At 57.2% G+C, this 14003-nt stretch overlaps 1 protein-coding gene across 1 annotated transcript in view; it reads left to right on the top strand.

The window, feature by feature from the left end:
• PADI1 (peptidyl arginine deiminase 1) overlaps positions 1-11893 on the top strand; it is a 44480-nt gene extending 32587 nt beyond the window's left edge. The window contains exons 12-16 of the mRNA XM_069575163.1: positions 1919-2063; positions 2868-2961; positions 6667-6746; positions 7472-7597; positions 10001-11893. Of these exons, the coding sequence (XP_069431264.1) occupies positions 1919-2063; positions 2868-2961; positions 6667-6746; positions 7472-7597; positions 10001-10234 (679 nt within the window). The 3' untranslated portion in view covers positions 10235-11893. The remainder of the gene's footprint in view (positions 1-1918; positions 2064-2867; positions 2962-6666; positions 6747-7471; positions 7598-10000) is intronic.
• Positions 11894-14003: the final 2110 nt, after the last annotated feature.

Genomic DNA, 14003 nt, shown 5'->3' with positions numbered 1-14003 from the left:
AGTGAGCACACTCATTCATGCATGCATCTGTCAATTCAGTGAATATGGACTGAGACTTCTTAGATGCCAGGCCTGAGGCCCAGTTCTGGGGATTTAAAAAATGTTCTAGAAACTCCCAGGCCCCGAGCAAGGACCCCAGATAGGAAGAGGCAGGGTCTCCAGCACATTTGGGTCCCAGCCCATTGGCCATCGTGTTGAAAACCAGGAGCAAAGCTCTTGGTGGACAGATGGGGCCCTGAGGCTCAGAGAGGGACCTCTACCATTTAGGATCACACAGCAAGTGAGCCAAAGAGTCAGAAACCAGACTCCCGTGTGGGCCCCAAATCAAAGTTTAACTCCAGGCCGCTGTCCTACGTTCCTGTCTTGGCTTCCGACCTTAGCAGCGAACAAAACGGACGACCTGCATACATTCTAGCAGAGACAGACAGACAACAAGCCACCATAATAAAAGAGCAAATCAAATACAGTAGGCTAGAGAGAAGAAGCATTGCTGAGAGGCTGACATTTCCCTGGAGGAAGTGAGAGGCTAAAGACGTGGCAGTTTGGGAGGAGAATGTGAAGGGAGTGCAAACAGCGAGCGCAAAGGCCCTGAGGCGGGGATGTGCTGGAGACGTCAGAGGACCAGCAAGGAGGCCAGCCGGGAGCAGAGTGAACAGAGGGTGTGTGGGGCTGAGGTCAGAGCAGGACCTGGACCTGTTGCTTGTACACACCTCACAGGGTCTTCCCGGGGGTGAAGTAAGATGCCGAGTGTGAGGAGCCCCGGGCAGACGTGCTGTAGGGGCTCAGCAAAGGCCCTCCTGCCCTCCTGCCCCGGGTTCTCCATGCTCTGCGCGGCGCATTTAAAAATATCTGGGGGCGATGCTGCCTCCTGGTGGCAGCTCTGATGTGACTCAGAGACCAGGTCTGACGCTTCCTAGAGCGGGAGTCATCCGGTCCATCCCCCAGCCACCAGGCAGAGGGCTGCAGAGCCCCAGGGAGGGCCAGACTTAGGTTAGGGCTCTGCCCCCTTCCCCCGATACGTTTCCGATTCCTGCTTTGTGCTCACGAATAATTTCTGAAGCCTCATTCCTCTCCACCATCTCACTGTTTTTGAAGAGGTCTTTTAAAACTGCCAACACTATGTTAAAATAATAGAGATACAGGAAAGACACTTTCCACGTTCCCATCCCCCAAATCAAATCAACGTCGTCACGTGTCACCGCGGGTTGGGGCGCCTTCTAGTTCTGTCGATGAGGCATTCGAGTTATATAGACTGTGGGCTCTCACACAGCTGTCCAAAAGACTTTCACAAATACGTTTGAGCATCTGTTCTATAAGAGGTACTAGGGATACAGGGAAATACAGGCTCTTCCAGAGCTTAGTGAGATGCCAGACAGCAAAAGAAATGTCCAGTATGCCAAATAACACCAAGGACTATAAAGAAAAACAGAGCTAGGGAATGAGTGGAAGGGTGGTTGCCATTTCCAAAGTCCATGGAGAGAAAGAAGGTGGCCCTGGAGTTAAATATGAAGACAGTGAGAGACGGGCACCAAGGGGACCCGCTGGACCGCGCAGGTGGGGCTGGCTCACCAGGTTCTGGTTGTACTGGGAACCAAAGGCTGAGGGCCTTGGTGAGGACCTGACCCTCTCTGCGTCTCGGGAGCTGAGATGAGGGTCTCCAGTTCTCTTTGGCAGAGGGAGGGCTCTCGTTTGACTGTTTTGTGGGCAGGGGAGGGTACCTCGGGGTGAGGGAGGGACAGGCTCTCGGGTGGTGCTCAGGATGGACAGTCCCTAGAAGCTGCTGGAGACGGGGGCCAGGACGCAGGGACCGAAGAGGCCTGTTCAGAGGGCTGATGGAGGCCTGGGCGGGGCTCGGGAAGGGCCTGCAGCGCGCTGGCACACAGCGGGCACGAGGGCACCCTGCGCTCTCCCCCGGCAGGTCTGGCGGGCGGCGCATGGCCAAGGCTGTGCGGGACTTCCTGGGTGCCCAGCAGGTGCAGGCGCCCGTCGAGGTCTACTCTGACTGGCTCTCTGTGGGCCACGTGGACGAGTTCCTCAGCTTCGTGCCCACCTCCGACCAAAAGGTAAGTCCCCCCGCTCCTGCCCGAGCCACCCTGCCCCACCCTGACCCGATGGGGCGGGATAAGGCAAGGCCACCTGAAGCTAGGTCATGACCTCCGTCCACAGAAAGCCTGGGGTCAGACGCCCTTTGGGCCAGGCAGTGTGCATCGGGGCAGGCTTCCTGGAGGAGGTCAGAGCCCAGGTCAGCAGGGCACTCATATTCTGATGATTCATGTACCCATTCTCACACTCACTGGGTATTTGCTCTGATCCGAACCTCTCAGCCAAGACCCAGGAATGGCACTGGTAATAATTGGCAACATTCACTGAGCACGTATTAGGTGTCCATGTCTTAAAGTGTTTACTCCTCTAGCAACCCAAGAAGAGGGCACTGTTATCATTGCCCCCATGTTATAGATGGAGAAACTGAGGCTCAGCAGGGTAGTTAACTAGCAGGGTGAGATTTCCAGATGGCAGGCTCTGGGCCAACACGTCAGACACTCACTTCCTTACAGAGGTGACAGAGGAGGGCACAGCCCACGGGGGGCAGGCAGCCAGGAGGGGAGGCCTCCTAGTGACCAGTGGTCGAGTTTCTTGGTGGACAAAATGGGGAAGGGCTTCCAGGCGAGCAGAAGGTCATGGACAAAGGTCTGGAAGTGTGGCGTGGCTTGGAGGATCAGAACTTCAGACAGGCCTGTGGCTGGTGGGGGAGATGGACAGGGGAGCGCCATGTGCAGTGTGGCCTGGGAACCCAGGCCCCTCCTGGGTCGGGGGCGCATGCCTCGGGGGGACCTGTCTACCAAGCCATTCCTCCTCCTCTGTGCCAGGGCTTCCGGCTTCTCCTGGCCAGCCCCAGTGCATGCCTCAAGCTGTTCCAAGAGAAGAAAGAGGAGGGCTACGGGGAAGCAGCCCAGTTTGACGGTGAGTGCCAGCGAGCCCATTACCCCACCAGACCCTGTCCTCCGGCTGCCAGCCCTGGGCACTGCTGATGCCAGTCACGGCCAGGCTGTGCTTACAGGCCCTTTGTCTGCCAGCTCTCAGCTCAGAGTCCATATCTGATCTTCCCTCTTATGGGAGCCAAAGATGGGGGCTTTTCCTTGCTTGGGCCAGGGATGGAAGCCAACGGCCCGCGGCTTGCCCTAGGCACGGTGGCCCCCTCCAGTGCAGGGCTGCTTCTGGCCACAGCCCAAGAGGAGAAAGAAGCAGGAAGCTATGGGCCCTCCCTCATGCCTGTCTGCAGACACTTCCGCCCACTTGGCCAATCAGATCATCCGCCCTCTTCTCTGTATCCCCTTCCACGGAGGAGGAAACTGAGGCTCAGAGAGGAGAAGCGGCTGGCCCAGGGTTCTGCAGCACAGAGGGGGAGAGGTGCGGAGCCAGGAGGGTGCTCAGGGCCTCTCTGCAGAGCCCCCTCTACAGACCCATTTGGCCCCTGAGCATCTCCGCCTTCCCCACCATGGAGCTCAGTGTCCTCACCTGGGGCGTGCAGCGCTGGAAGGCATGGGCACAGCCTTCAGCAAGGGCAGGTCTGGATCCAGAGCCTGGCCTCCGCTTGCTGACTCTGGGCTCAAGGGTGCGTTCCGAACCTCCCAGTGCCTCTGTTTCCTCTTTCTGAATGTCCTGTGATAACCAACCCGATCCAGCATTGCTGGAAGGATCATCAATAATAAATATAACAGGAGGCCCAGAGCACGGTGGGTGCTCAGTAACGGTGGCTGCATTGTAATTATTAGGCTTCCCAGGTGGCGCTAGTGGTAAAGAACCTGCCTGCCAATGCAGGAGACGTAAGAACCATGGGTTCGATCCCTGGGTTGGAAAGATACCCTGGAGGAGGGCATGGCAACTCACTCTGGTATTCTGGCCTGAAGAATCCCATGGACAGAAGAGCCTGGAGGGCTACAGTCCATAGGGTCCCAAAGAGTTAGACAGGACTGAAGCGACTTAGCATGCACACACATTGCAATTATTTAGGGCCTCCAAGAGCTCAGGAGTCCTTTCCCAAGGAGCTTATAATCCATCACCAGGATTTCAGTTCAGTTCAGTTCAGTCGCTCAGTCATGTCCGACTCTTTGCGACCCCATGAATCACATCACGCCAGGCCTCCCTGTCCATCACCAACTCCCGGAGTTCACCCAATCTCACGTCCATCGAGTCAGTGATGCCATCTAGTCAGCTCATCCTCTGTCGTCCCCTTCTCCTCCTGCCCCCAATCCCTCCCAGCATCAGGGTCTTTTCCAATGAGTCAACTCTTCGCATGAGGTGGCCAAAGTACTGGAGTTTCAGCCTCAGCATCAGTTCTTCCAATGAACACCCAGGACTGGTCCCCTTCATAATGGACTGGCTGGATCTCCTTGCAGTCCAAGGGATTCTCAAGAGTCTTCTCCAACACCACAGTTCAAAAGCATCAATTCTTCAGCGCTCAGCTTTTTTCACAGTCCAACTCTCACATCCATACATGACCACTGGAAAAACCATAGCCTTGACTAGACGGACCTTTGTTAGCAAAGTAATATCTCTGCTTTTTAATATGCTATCTAGATTGGTCATAACTTTCCTTCCAAGGAGTAAGCATCTTTAATTTCATGGCTGTAGTCACCATCTGCAGTGATTTTGGAGCCCAGAAAAATAAAGTCTGACACTGTTTCCACTGTTTCCCCATCTATTTCCCATGAAGTGATGGGACCAGATGCCATGATCTTCATTTTCTGAATGTTGAGCTTTAAGCCAACTTTTTCACTCTCCCCTTTCACTTTCATCAAGAGGCTTTTTAGTTCCTCTTCACTTTCTGCCATAAGGGTGGTGTCATCTGCATATCTGAGGTTATTGATATTTCTCCCAGCAATCTCGATTCCCGTTGTGCTTCTTCCAGCCCAGCATTTCTCATGATGTACTCTGCATAGAAGTTAAATAAGCAGGGTGACAATATACAGCCTTGACGTACTCCTTTTCCTATTTGGAACCAGTCTTTTGTTCCATGTCCAGTTCTAACTGTTGCTGCCTGACCTGCATACAGATTTCTCAAGAGGCAAGTCAGGTGGTCTGGTATTCCCATCTCTTTCAGAATTTTCCACAGTTTATTGTGATCCACACAGTCAAAGGCTTTCTCATAGTCAATAAAGCAGAAATAGATGTTTTTCTGGAACTGTCTTCCTTTTTCCATGATCCAGTGGATATTGGCAATTTGATCTCTGGTTCCTCTGCCTTTTCTAAAACCAGCTTGAACATCAGGAAGTTCACGGTTCAGGTGTTGCTGAAGCCTGGCTTGGAGAATTTTGAGCACTACTTTACTAGCGTGTGAGATGAGTGCAACTGTGCGGTAGTTTGAGCATTCTTTGGCAGTGCCTTTCTTTGGGATTGGAATGAAAACGGACCTTTTCCAGTCCTGTGGCCACTGCTAAGTTTTCCCAAATTTGCTGGCATATTGAGTGCAGCACTTTCACAGCATCATCTTTCAGGATTTGAAACAGCTCAACTGGAATTCCATCACCTCCACTAGCTTTGTTCATAGTGATGCCTCCTAAGGCCCACTTGACTTCACATTCCAGGATGTCTGGCTCTAGGTGAGTGATCACACCACCGTGATTATCTGGGTTGTGAAGGTCTTTTTTGTACAGTTCTTCTGTGTATTCTTGCCACCTCTTCTTAATATCTTCTGCTTCTGTTAGGTCCAGACCATCTCTGTCCTTTATCGAGCCCATCTTTGCATGAAATGTTCTCTTGATATCTCTAATTTTCTTGAAGAGATCTCTAGTCTTTTCCATTCTGTTCTTTTCCTCTATTTCTTTGCATTGATCACTGAAGAAGGCTTTCTTATCTCTCCTTGCTATTCTTTGGAACTCTGCATTCAGATGCTTGTATCTTTCCTTTTCTCCTTTGCTTTTCGCCCTCTCCTTTTCACAGCTATTTGTAAGGCCTCCTCAGACAGCCATTTTGCTTTTTTGCATTTCTTTTCCATGGGGATGGTCTTGATCCCTGTCTCCTGTACAATGTCACAAACCTCAGTCCATAGTTCATCAGGCAATCTATCAGATCTAGTCACTTAAATCTATTTCTCACTTCCACTGTATAATCATAAGGGATTTGATTTAGGTCATACCTGAATGGTCTAGTGGTTTTCCCTACTTTCTTCAATTTCAGTCTGAATTTGGCAAAAAGGAGTTCATGATCTGAGCCACAGTCAGCTCCCGGTCTTGTTTTTGCTGACTGTATAGAGCTTCTCCATCTTTGGCTGCAAAGAATATAATCAGTCTGATTTCGGTGTTGACCATCTGGTGATGTCCATGTGTAGAGTCTTCTCTTGTGTTTTGGAAGAGGGTGTTTGCATAACCAGTGCAAAACTGGTCTCTTGGCAAAACTCTATTGGCCTTTGCCCTGCTTCATTCCGCATTCCAAGGCCAAATTTGCCTGTGACTCCAGGTGTTTCTTGACTTCCTACTTTTGCATTCCAGTCCCCTGTGATGCCAAACCTTAGCCCCATCAGGGTTTCCGATTCCTGGTCTTCTCTGTCCTAGCTTCAGACCCTGGGGCTGGGGTGGAAGAAGCTTGTGGCCCAGATTATTTAGCCCAGGCCCAAGGTGGCCCGAGGCGGGACTCGCTGAGCCGGCTACAGTCTTGTTTCTCTCGCAGGCTTAGAGCACCAGGTAAAGAGAAGCATTAACGAGATGCTGGCAGACAGGCGTCTCAGGGACGACAACCTCTATGCTCAGGTGAGGGGAGCGGAGGGGGGAGCAGCCCCGGGAACCGCTGGGGTGGGGACGAGGGGTTCCGCCGGGACCCCTGACTCTCCTGGGGACTGCAGAGGCCTGTGGGCCAGGCAGGGCCTCTCTCTTGGGAACCCACAGTCTGATGGAATAGACACCACCGTGCTAGTCTGACAGGAGATCTTGGTCCATTCTGGGGAAACGATGGGCTTCTATGGAGTAACGCTGACTCCCCTGAGAAGTGTTGTGAGACGGGAGAGGTGGGGGTCTGCAGGGGTGAGGGATGGGGTGGTGGGGGTCCTGGAGACTTAGTGAGGAGATGGGGTGGGAGGAGGCCCCAGGAGTGGGGGGCTCATACCTGAATGTGCCCGGGGCAGGCCTGGCACAGAGTCCACGCAGTCAGTGGGAGGAGGCCCCCTTCTCCCCTACCCACGGAGCTGGGCGAGAGGATGAGCCTGGCTGTGGCCGGGAGGTGGCAGCAGGCACTCAGGGAATCAGACACCGGTGGGGTGCAGACCCCAGGCCCACGCCTTCCTCGCTCTGTGCCCTTGGGCAGGTCTCTCGAGCCTCAGGGTCCCATCTGGGGTAGCAGTGGCAGACAGCTGTTGTGAGGCTCACACCAGCTGAAGGGCGCAGGGGGCCTGCGTGGGAGTGGCCTGAGCTGAAGGGCTCAGCTGACGTTGCCCCTTCCCGGCTCCCTGGGCTCCGGGGCCTCTCCCCTCACCCCCCAGAGGTGCATCGACTGGAACCGGAAGGTGCTGAAGCGGGAGCTGGGCCTCACTGAGCAGGACATTGTGGACATCCCACAGCTGTTCTCCCTGAACGGCGCCTACGCAGAAGCCTTCTTCCCCGACATGGTGAGGGCGCCGAGGGGGGTGGGGTTCCTTCCGCCCTGGGGGCGCGGGGGTCCTGGTGGGCGGTCAGTCAGGGGTCTGGGGGAGAAGCCCTCCCTGTCCGAGGGCCTCTGCAGGGCTCACCTGTGGGGGCAGATAGAGAGCATCTCCATCACTAGTTCCCACCAGGATGACTCTGCCTGCCTCGGGGCACTTTGCCCCAGGAGGAGGACGCCACGGCATCTGGTGGGTGGAGGCCACGGACGGCCAGACACCCTGTGGTGCCCAGGGCGGCCGCAGGCCGGAGCACCTTTCCCCTGAAAATGGAGAGCGGGAGCTGGCTTGGATCCAGTGCCCCTGGCTTTTGCTCGGGGCCTTGGCTGCCTGTCCTGCTCCCCAGGGGCACCCTAGCTGTCAGCAACACGGGCAGCTGAGCAGCAGATGAGCCACTGGGGTCTCGCGGCCGGGGCCCCTGCTGCCCAGAGTGCCCCTCCACCCCCGGGGAAGGATGCGGAGGCATCAGCAACAGCGAGTGGGGGCTCCCAGGACGGGAGACCCTCCCCCTTCAGCCTGGGGCCTCTAGCTCGAATCCCCGTCGCTGGACAGGCCAAGGACGGGGCGTGAATCATGAGATCCTGATTGGATTCAGGCAGGACCGCGCTCACTCCTCACCCCTCGCTATGGGCTCCCTGTAGGGCCTCTGGAGACAGGCCTTCACACCCTCGGTTCCGCTGATATTCGGAGCTGAAGAGAGTCTGCTGGGGGTGGGGGATGTCCTGTGCATCGTAGGATGGTTGCAAAGCACCCCGAAAGGTAACGTCAGCCCGGCTGAGAACCGCTGCTCGGAGGCGGCGCTGTCAGAACCTTCTCGGACGACGGAAGACTTTTATATCAGTGTAACGTGGAAGCCGCCACGTGCGGCTTCTGAGCGCTTCAACTGTGGTTACCCTCTCTGGGCTGTGGCCTTGTCCACACCTGCTGGGAGGCCCCTCCCCGAAACACCACCCTTTATGGGAATCTCCCGGCTTCAGGGCAGGCCCAGCTAGAGGATCCCGGTGTGTCCTCACTGGAGGACTCTCAGGGAACGCTCGGTTAACCCCCCGTTTGTCAGACGTGGAGAGAGGCCATTGGAGCAGAGGTCATTGCCTGGGGTCTCCAGGGAGCAAATGGATCGGCCTGCTGTCCCCCGAGTCCTCGGGGAGCAGGGCCAGGCTGGCCACAGCCCTGAATGCCACCCCCGGTCCTCCCCCCGCCCTGTGCCCCTCTGCATGCCCCCCTTCCACCCCTGATGTTCCAGCCCATTGGCGGGCAGTGAGGCAGCTCCCGGCAAGGCCATGGGCCTGACACCACTGGACCTCCAAGCTCCACATCAGTCCTGGCGGCGGATGGCCCTGCAGGGCAGGCTGGAGGGAGTGGGGCCAGGGGCGAGGCGCACATCAGACCGCCCACCCGACCCCGAGAGGACCCAGCAAGCCAGTGTCCCCCCTGAACACCACGGACGGCTCCTCGGGCCCGCCGTTGGGGCCCGATGCTACCTCTGAGAAGCCTTGGCTGGCTGCAACGGGCAGACTTCCTTTCCCCTCGTTACGGCCCCTCCAGGGAGACAAACACAGCTGCCCCCCTCCCCCCGCCCCTGAGCGCCCCTGGCAGCCGCAGCGCTGTGCTCTGGCAGAGGAAAGGGCACGCGGCACTGGCGTGAGTCAGGCCTGAGTCAGTTCCGTCTCCCTGCCCTCTGGTTGTGTGCCCTTATTATGCTATGTAACCTGTCCAAGGCGTGGCCTCACAGCGAGGCTGTGCGGTTTCTGATGCTATACCTGGCACCTGGCGTATGCTCGGGAGACGGTAACCACGATCAGGGCTCCAGGAACCGCTGAGCAGGTGTGTTCTGCACAGACGCTCCGCACCTGTGACCCGAGCACCTGCAGACGGGCACTTTTGCTCGACAAGTTTTCTGGAAGATGACGGTGAAGTCTTGTTCTAACAGAGCTGTTATCCGATCTTCTGATACGAGGAAAGTGTTGGAGGAGGGGTGACTTTTATTGATGCGACGTTACCATGTATGTTACTGGCAGCCCTGCCTGGTAATATTATTGCTACTTTTTAATTTTTGGCCATGCCGCGTGGCATGTGGGATCTTAGTTCCCTGACCAGGGATCAAACCCACGCCCCTTACACGACAGTGCAGAACCTTAACCACGGGGCCGCCAGGGAAATCCCAAGCCCTGCCTGTTATCAACCCTCTCTTCCAAATAAGAATCTGTATCTTTGCTGCTTCCAGAGGCCCTAGTTCCGAGGGCCATGCTTGGTGCCCAGGGATGAGAGGAGACGAGCAGGCCCTGGGGGTGGGTCTGCCAGATCCTGGACCGAGAAGGGGCCCAGGTGTAGCGCGGCCCCAGCAGCGAGGCCTCTCTCTCGCCCCCTTTGCAGGTGAACATGGTGGTCTTAGGCAGGCACCTGGGCATCCCCAAGCCCTTTGGGCCCATCATCAATGGCCGCTGCTGCCTGGAGGAGAAGGTGCGGTCCCTGCTGGAGCCGCTGGGCCTCCGCTGCGTCTTCATCGACGACTACTTATCCTACCACAAGCTGCTCGGGGAGGTCCACTGCGGCACCAACGTGCGCCGGAAGCCCTTCCCCTTCAAATGGTGGCACGTGGTGCCCTGAGCCGGCCCGCCCAGCGTCCTCCTTGCCCCCCGCCAGGGAAGCCAGCCAGCGTGAAGAGCCTCCACCTGGCCGCCATCCTCGGGGGGCCGTGCGCGCCTCCTCTGAGCGCCCCCAAGCGTGCTGGTCGCCACGGGTACCAGGATACAGGGAGGGTCACGGCACACTCAGCTCGAGAAGGATGGCCCTCCTTGCCCCCTCGCCTCTTCCCCACCCACTGCTCCCAGAGGTTCTGGAGACCGTCAGCAGCCTGAGCACCGTCCGGGGTGGCCACACATGGCCACGCGTGCCCTCGGCGGGTGCCCCAGCTCCACTTGCCCCTCTCCGTTCTGAGATGATTCCCTCTGTGTTTGCACCAAGAATGGGGCCCACAGGGCCTGGGCCCTGGGTCTCTAGGCCACCTGTGACTCGAGTAAGACCAGGAAAGGGGCTTTGGGGCCCCTCTTTCCTTTACCAGCTACTGTCTCCTGCGGACCTCCAGGCTGTAACCTCAGCCATATTTACATAGGCAAATCAGGACAGGAAAACTCGGTGTCTGTGGGCCTGTTTTAAAAAGAAAAGGCATCAAAACCCCTGTTAATGCCTGCCTCCATCCTCAGAAGGGCGCTTGTTTCCTGTTTGGAAAGCCTTTAATTATCTGGCTCAGACAACACTGACAGGCCAGAGCAAGGAGGCAGGTGGGCGCGAGGGGGACCTGCTTCCGCCCCCCGTGGCCTCCCGGGCTTTGAAGTCTGGGCTCCCGGTGAGATGAGGCCTGGCTGATCCAGACCCAACAAGGAGGGGAGGCCCAGATGTCAGAGAGGGTGGGGGGGACCATTAGGTTATCTCTGCGGGTGCGGTTTAATTTCCTTTAATAGCCCTTAATTATCCCCCTCTGCTCTGCAGGCAGTGGGAGGGAAGGCTCGCCCATTCTCTCCCAGCAGCTCTGCCACCCGGCCTGCGGCTTGGGTTCCACCTGTGAGCAAGGCCCCTGTGAGCCCCCCACCCCCAGGAGGGAAGGCAGAGCTGCCACGGGGAGCTGGCAGCCTGGCCCCGTGTGAGGTACCGAGATGGGCACAGGCAAGCGGGCGGCGTACAGGGCTGGGTGCCTCCCCGGACAAGCAGGGCAGGGGGGGAACCCGCCTGCCTTCGTCCCCCCAATCTTTGGGGCCAGCTCCGAAGCTCTGAGCCCCTGGTTCCCGCTGAGACTCAGACCGAGCCTCCTGCCCTTTAAACCCTCTTAGCCGCGACCACTTGGCCATCAGAGGCGACCACAGACACTAGCCTGTGAAATTGATGAAAACGGAGAGGCTCTGGTTTCGGGGGCGGGGCGGTGTGCCTGGCTCCTCCCCCTCCAGGAGGCTCGGTGGAACAACATTTGCCTGCCGGTCTAACCTGGGTGCCTTCCGCTCACCATCCTGATGCCCCCGCGCTGAGCCAAGAGGGGGAGGGGGCTCTTCAGCTGCCAAAGGTGTGCAGCCGGGTTCCGGGGAAAGGCCGCGGGTGGGAGGGGAGCGGGCGTTAGGAGGGACGTGTAGGGCGGGGCGGGCCTTCCGGAGGGCGCTGGGGGCCGGGAGCTCTGGAACGGCTGCTGGGCTGGGGTGGGGCCGATGTTCCCTCTGAGAATGTTCCAGGTGACCGGTCACCTTCCTTCTGATGAATAAAAATGTCAACATGCATGTCTCCCTGGGCCTGTCTCTGCTTCTGTTCTCTGGGCCGTGAGCAGGAGGCGGGGGATGTCAGTGTGGTGGAGGTTGTGGGCGGGGCGGGGAGGGCTGTTTTCAGTTCCACCCTCTATGCTATCAGCTCCTGGGCTCAACTTCCACTGGCCACGGGCAGCTCCTACCCAGCGGAGAGCCCCCAGTGCCAGGCAGGCAGGCTGACACAGCAGAGTGGCTGGCACATGCCCCTCGTGAGGCTTCCTGCTTTGCTAAGATGGTTATCAGAGGAGGGTGGATCCTGTCTCTTCATCCCTCTCCCTTCCCTGGGCTGTCTGCTTCCTCTGGGGGCAGGGGTGCTGTCCACAGAGTGGGACAGTCCCCAGCAGGACTGATGTTCAGGGCCACAGGCCATTGCAATTCCCTTTCATTCTTGCCTCGAAACCTACTAAGCTACCTGGCCTCAGTGGTCTGATTTCGGAGGCCTGAAGATATCCTCCGTCCTTGGTGCTGCCTTGAAATGCTCCTTTGACACTCGCTCTCACATTCACCTTATTTGAGGTTTGTTGTGGACTAAAAAGCAAAAAGTGGCTGCCTGTCAGTCATGGACACTTTAGTGTGATGAAAGCACAAATCTCTTTCTAAAAGCTGGCATGCGTTCTCTGGGAGAGGGGAAGCAGGGGCCCACCTCCACGTACAGAGCTCCGGGGCTCTGAGCAGGAGGCTGGTCCTGTCCAGCAGGCCAGGCCCAGAGGGATGCCCTGGCTTGTGCGTCTGTTTCCCAGCTGTGTCCACAGGCAGGCTAAGGCCCCTGCCTGGCGTTTCCTCCCGAGCTCTGACTGCTGCCCGGAGCAGGCTCAGCCCCCAAGCCATTTTACAGCCCGAAGGCGAAGCTGTCCCTGGACCCAGCATCTCTCCTTGCGAAGAACACCCTCCCTCTGCAGACCGAGCTGGGCACCGGAGCGCCAGTCTCAGACTCGCTGAGATCCTGGAACTTGTGCAAACACCCCAGCCAGGGACTCCGGGGATCAGACCCTGTCCCCACCCTGCACCAAACTGTTAGCATCACCAGGGAGAAGGGAGGAAACCTCTGTTCAGCACCTTCTGGGCCTCCCTGGGCAGGGTGTGTCCGCTATTATCTCTGCTGGGCTGGTGCCGAGCCGCACCGTCCACGGATGAGGGCACCATGAGGGGACAAAGCCCCAGGGCCGCACAGCCGGCACCCGGCGGAGCCTGGGTCCAAGCCCAAGACTCCTCTCCCAGAGACCTTGCTCCCACTGTGTCAGGCGGCCAAACGCCCTCCCTGGTCTGTCTCCCCACCTGACAAGCGGGAGCCTTCCTGCTCTGACCTTCTTAGCTCCTCCTGGCCAGAGAGTGTTTCCAGAAGCTTTTGGCATCTAATAATAATAATAACAATAACAGCAACACCCATAATAAAATAATGCTGAGCTCCACACTAGAGCTCTTCTCACGTTGTCCCCATTAACCCTCACAATGACCATTTTTCAGGTGCCAAAATGAGGCACAGAGCAATTAAATGACTTGCCCCTGGTCACTCAGGAAGTAACTGCGGCAGGGCGGCAATCCAGCCTGAAAAACCCATGCTCTTAAGAAAAAGACTGGTGTTCCTCAAAATGCCTTGAAATGCTATAGTTCAGTTCAGTTCAGAAATGTGGCTGCTTGTGAAAAACAAAAGTTCTGGGGGACTTCCCTGGGGGTCTGGTGGTTGGGACTTCACCTGCTGGGGCAGAGGGCGCAGGTCTGACCCCTAGATGGGGAGCGAAGGTTGCACGTGCCTCACGACCAGAAAACCGCACCATGAAGCAGAGCAGCAGCGTAACAGACTCACTAAAGCCTGGAAAAGTGGTGCAAAAAGAAGCCTCCAGGTGCCGGGCTGCTCGTCAAGGTGCAGGCTGGACCCGGGATCTGCGTTTCCACCAGTTTTCCCAGCACGGCAGAGAAGCTCCCCACTGACAACATCTTGTCTCTGAAAAGACAGACAGAAAAAGAGGGTGAAGAGGCTGAGAGTGGAAATCGAGAACGGTCCCCTGATCAACACCCTGCACCTGTGACCCCTCCAGGGTCCTGGTGCCCTGGCCAGGTACCTAAAGGACTTAATGTTCTCCCCCTAAAGT

Source organism: Ovis canadensis, chromosome 2, assembly GCF_042477335.2.
Source record: "Ovis canadensis isolate MfBH-ARS-UI-01 breed Bighorn chromosome 2, ARS-UI_OviCan_v2, whole genome shotgun sequence".
NCBI classification, from domain to species: Eukaryota; Metazoa; Chordata; class Mammalia; order Artiodactyla; family Bovidae; genus Ovis; species Ovis canadensis.
This window is presented reverse-complemented; position numbering and strand designations above follow the sequence as displayed.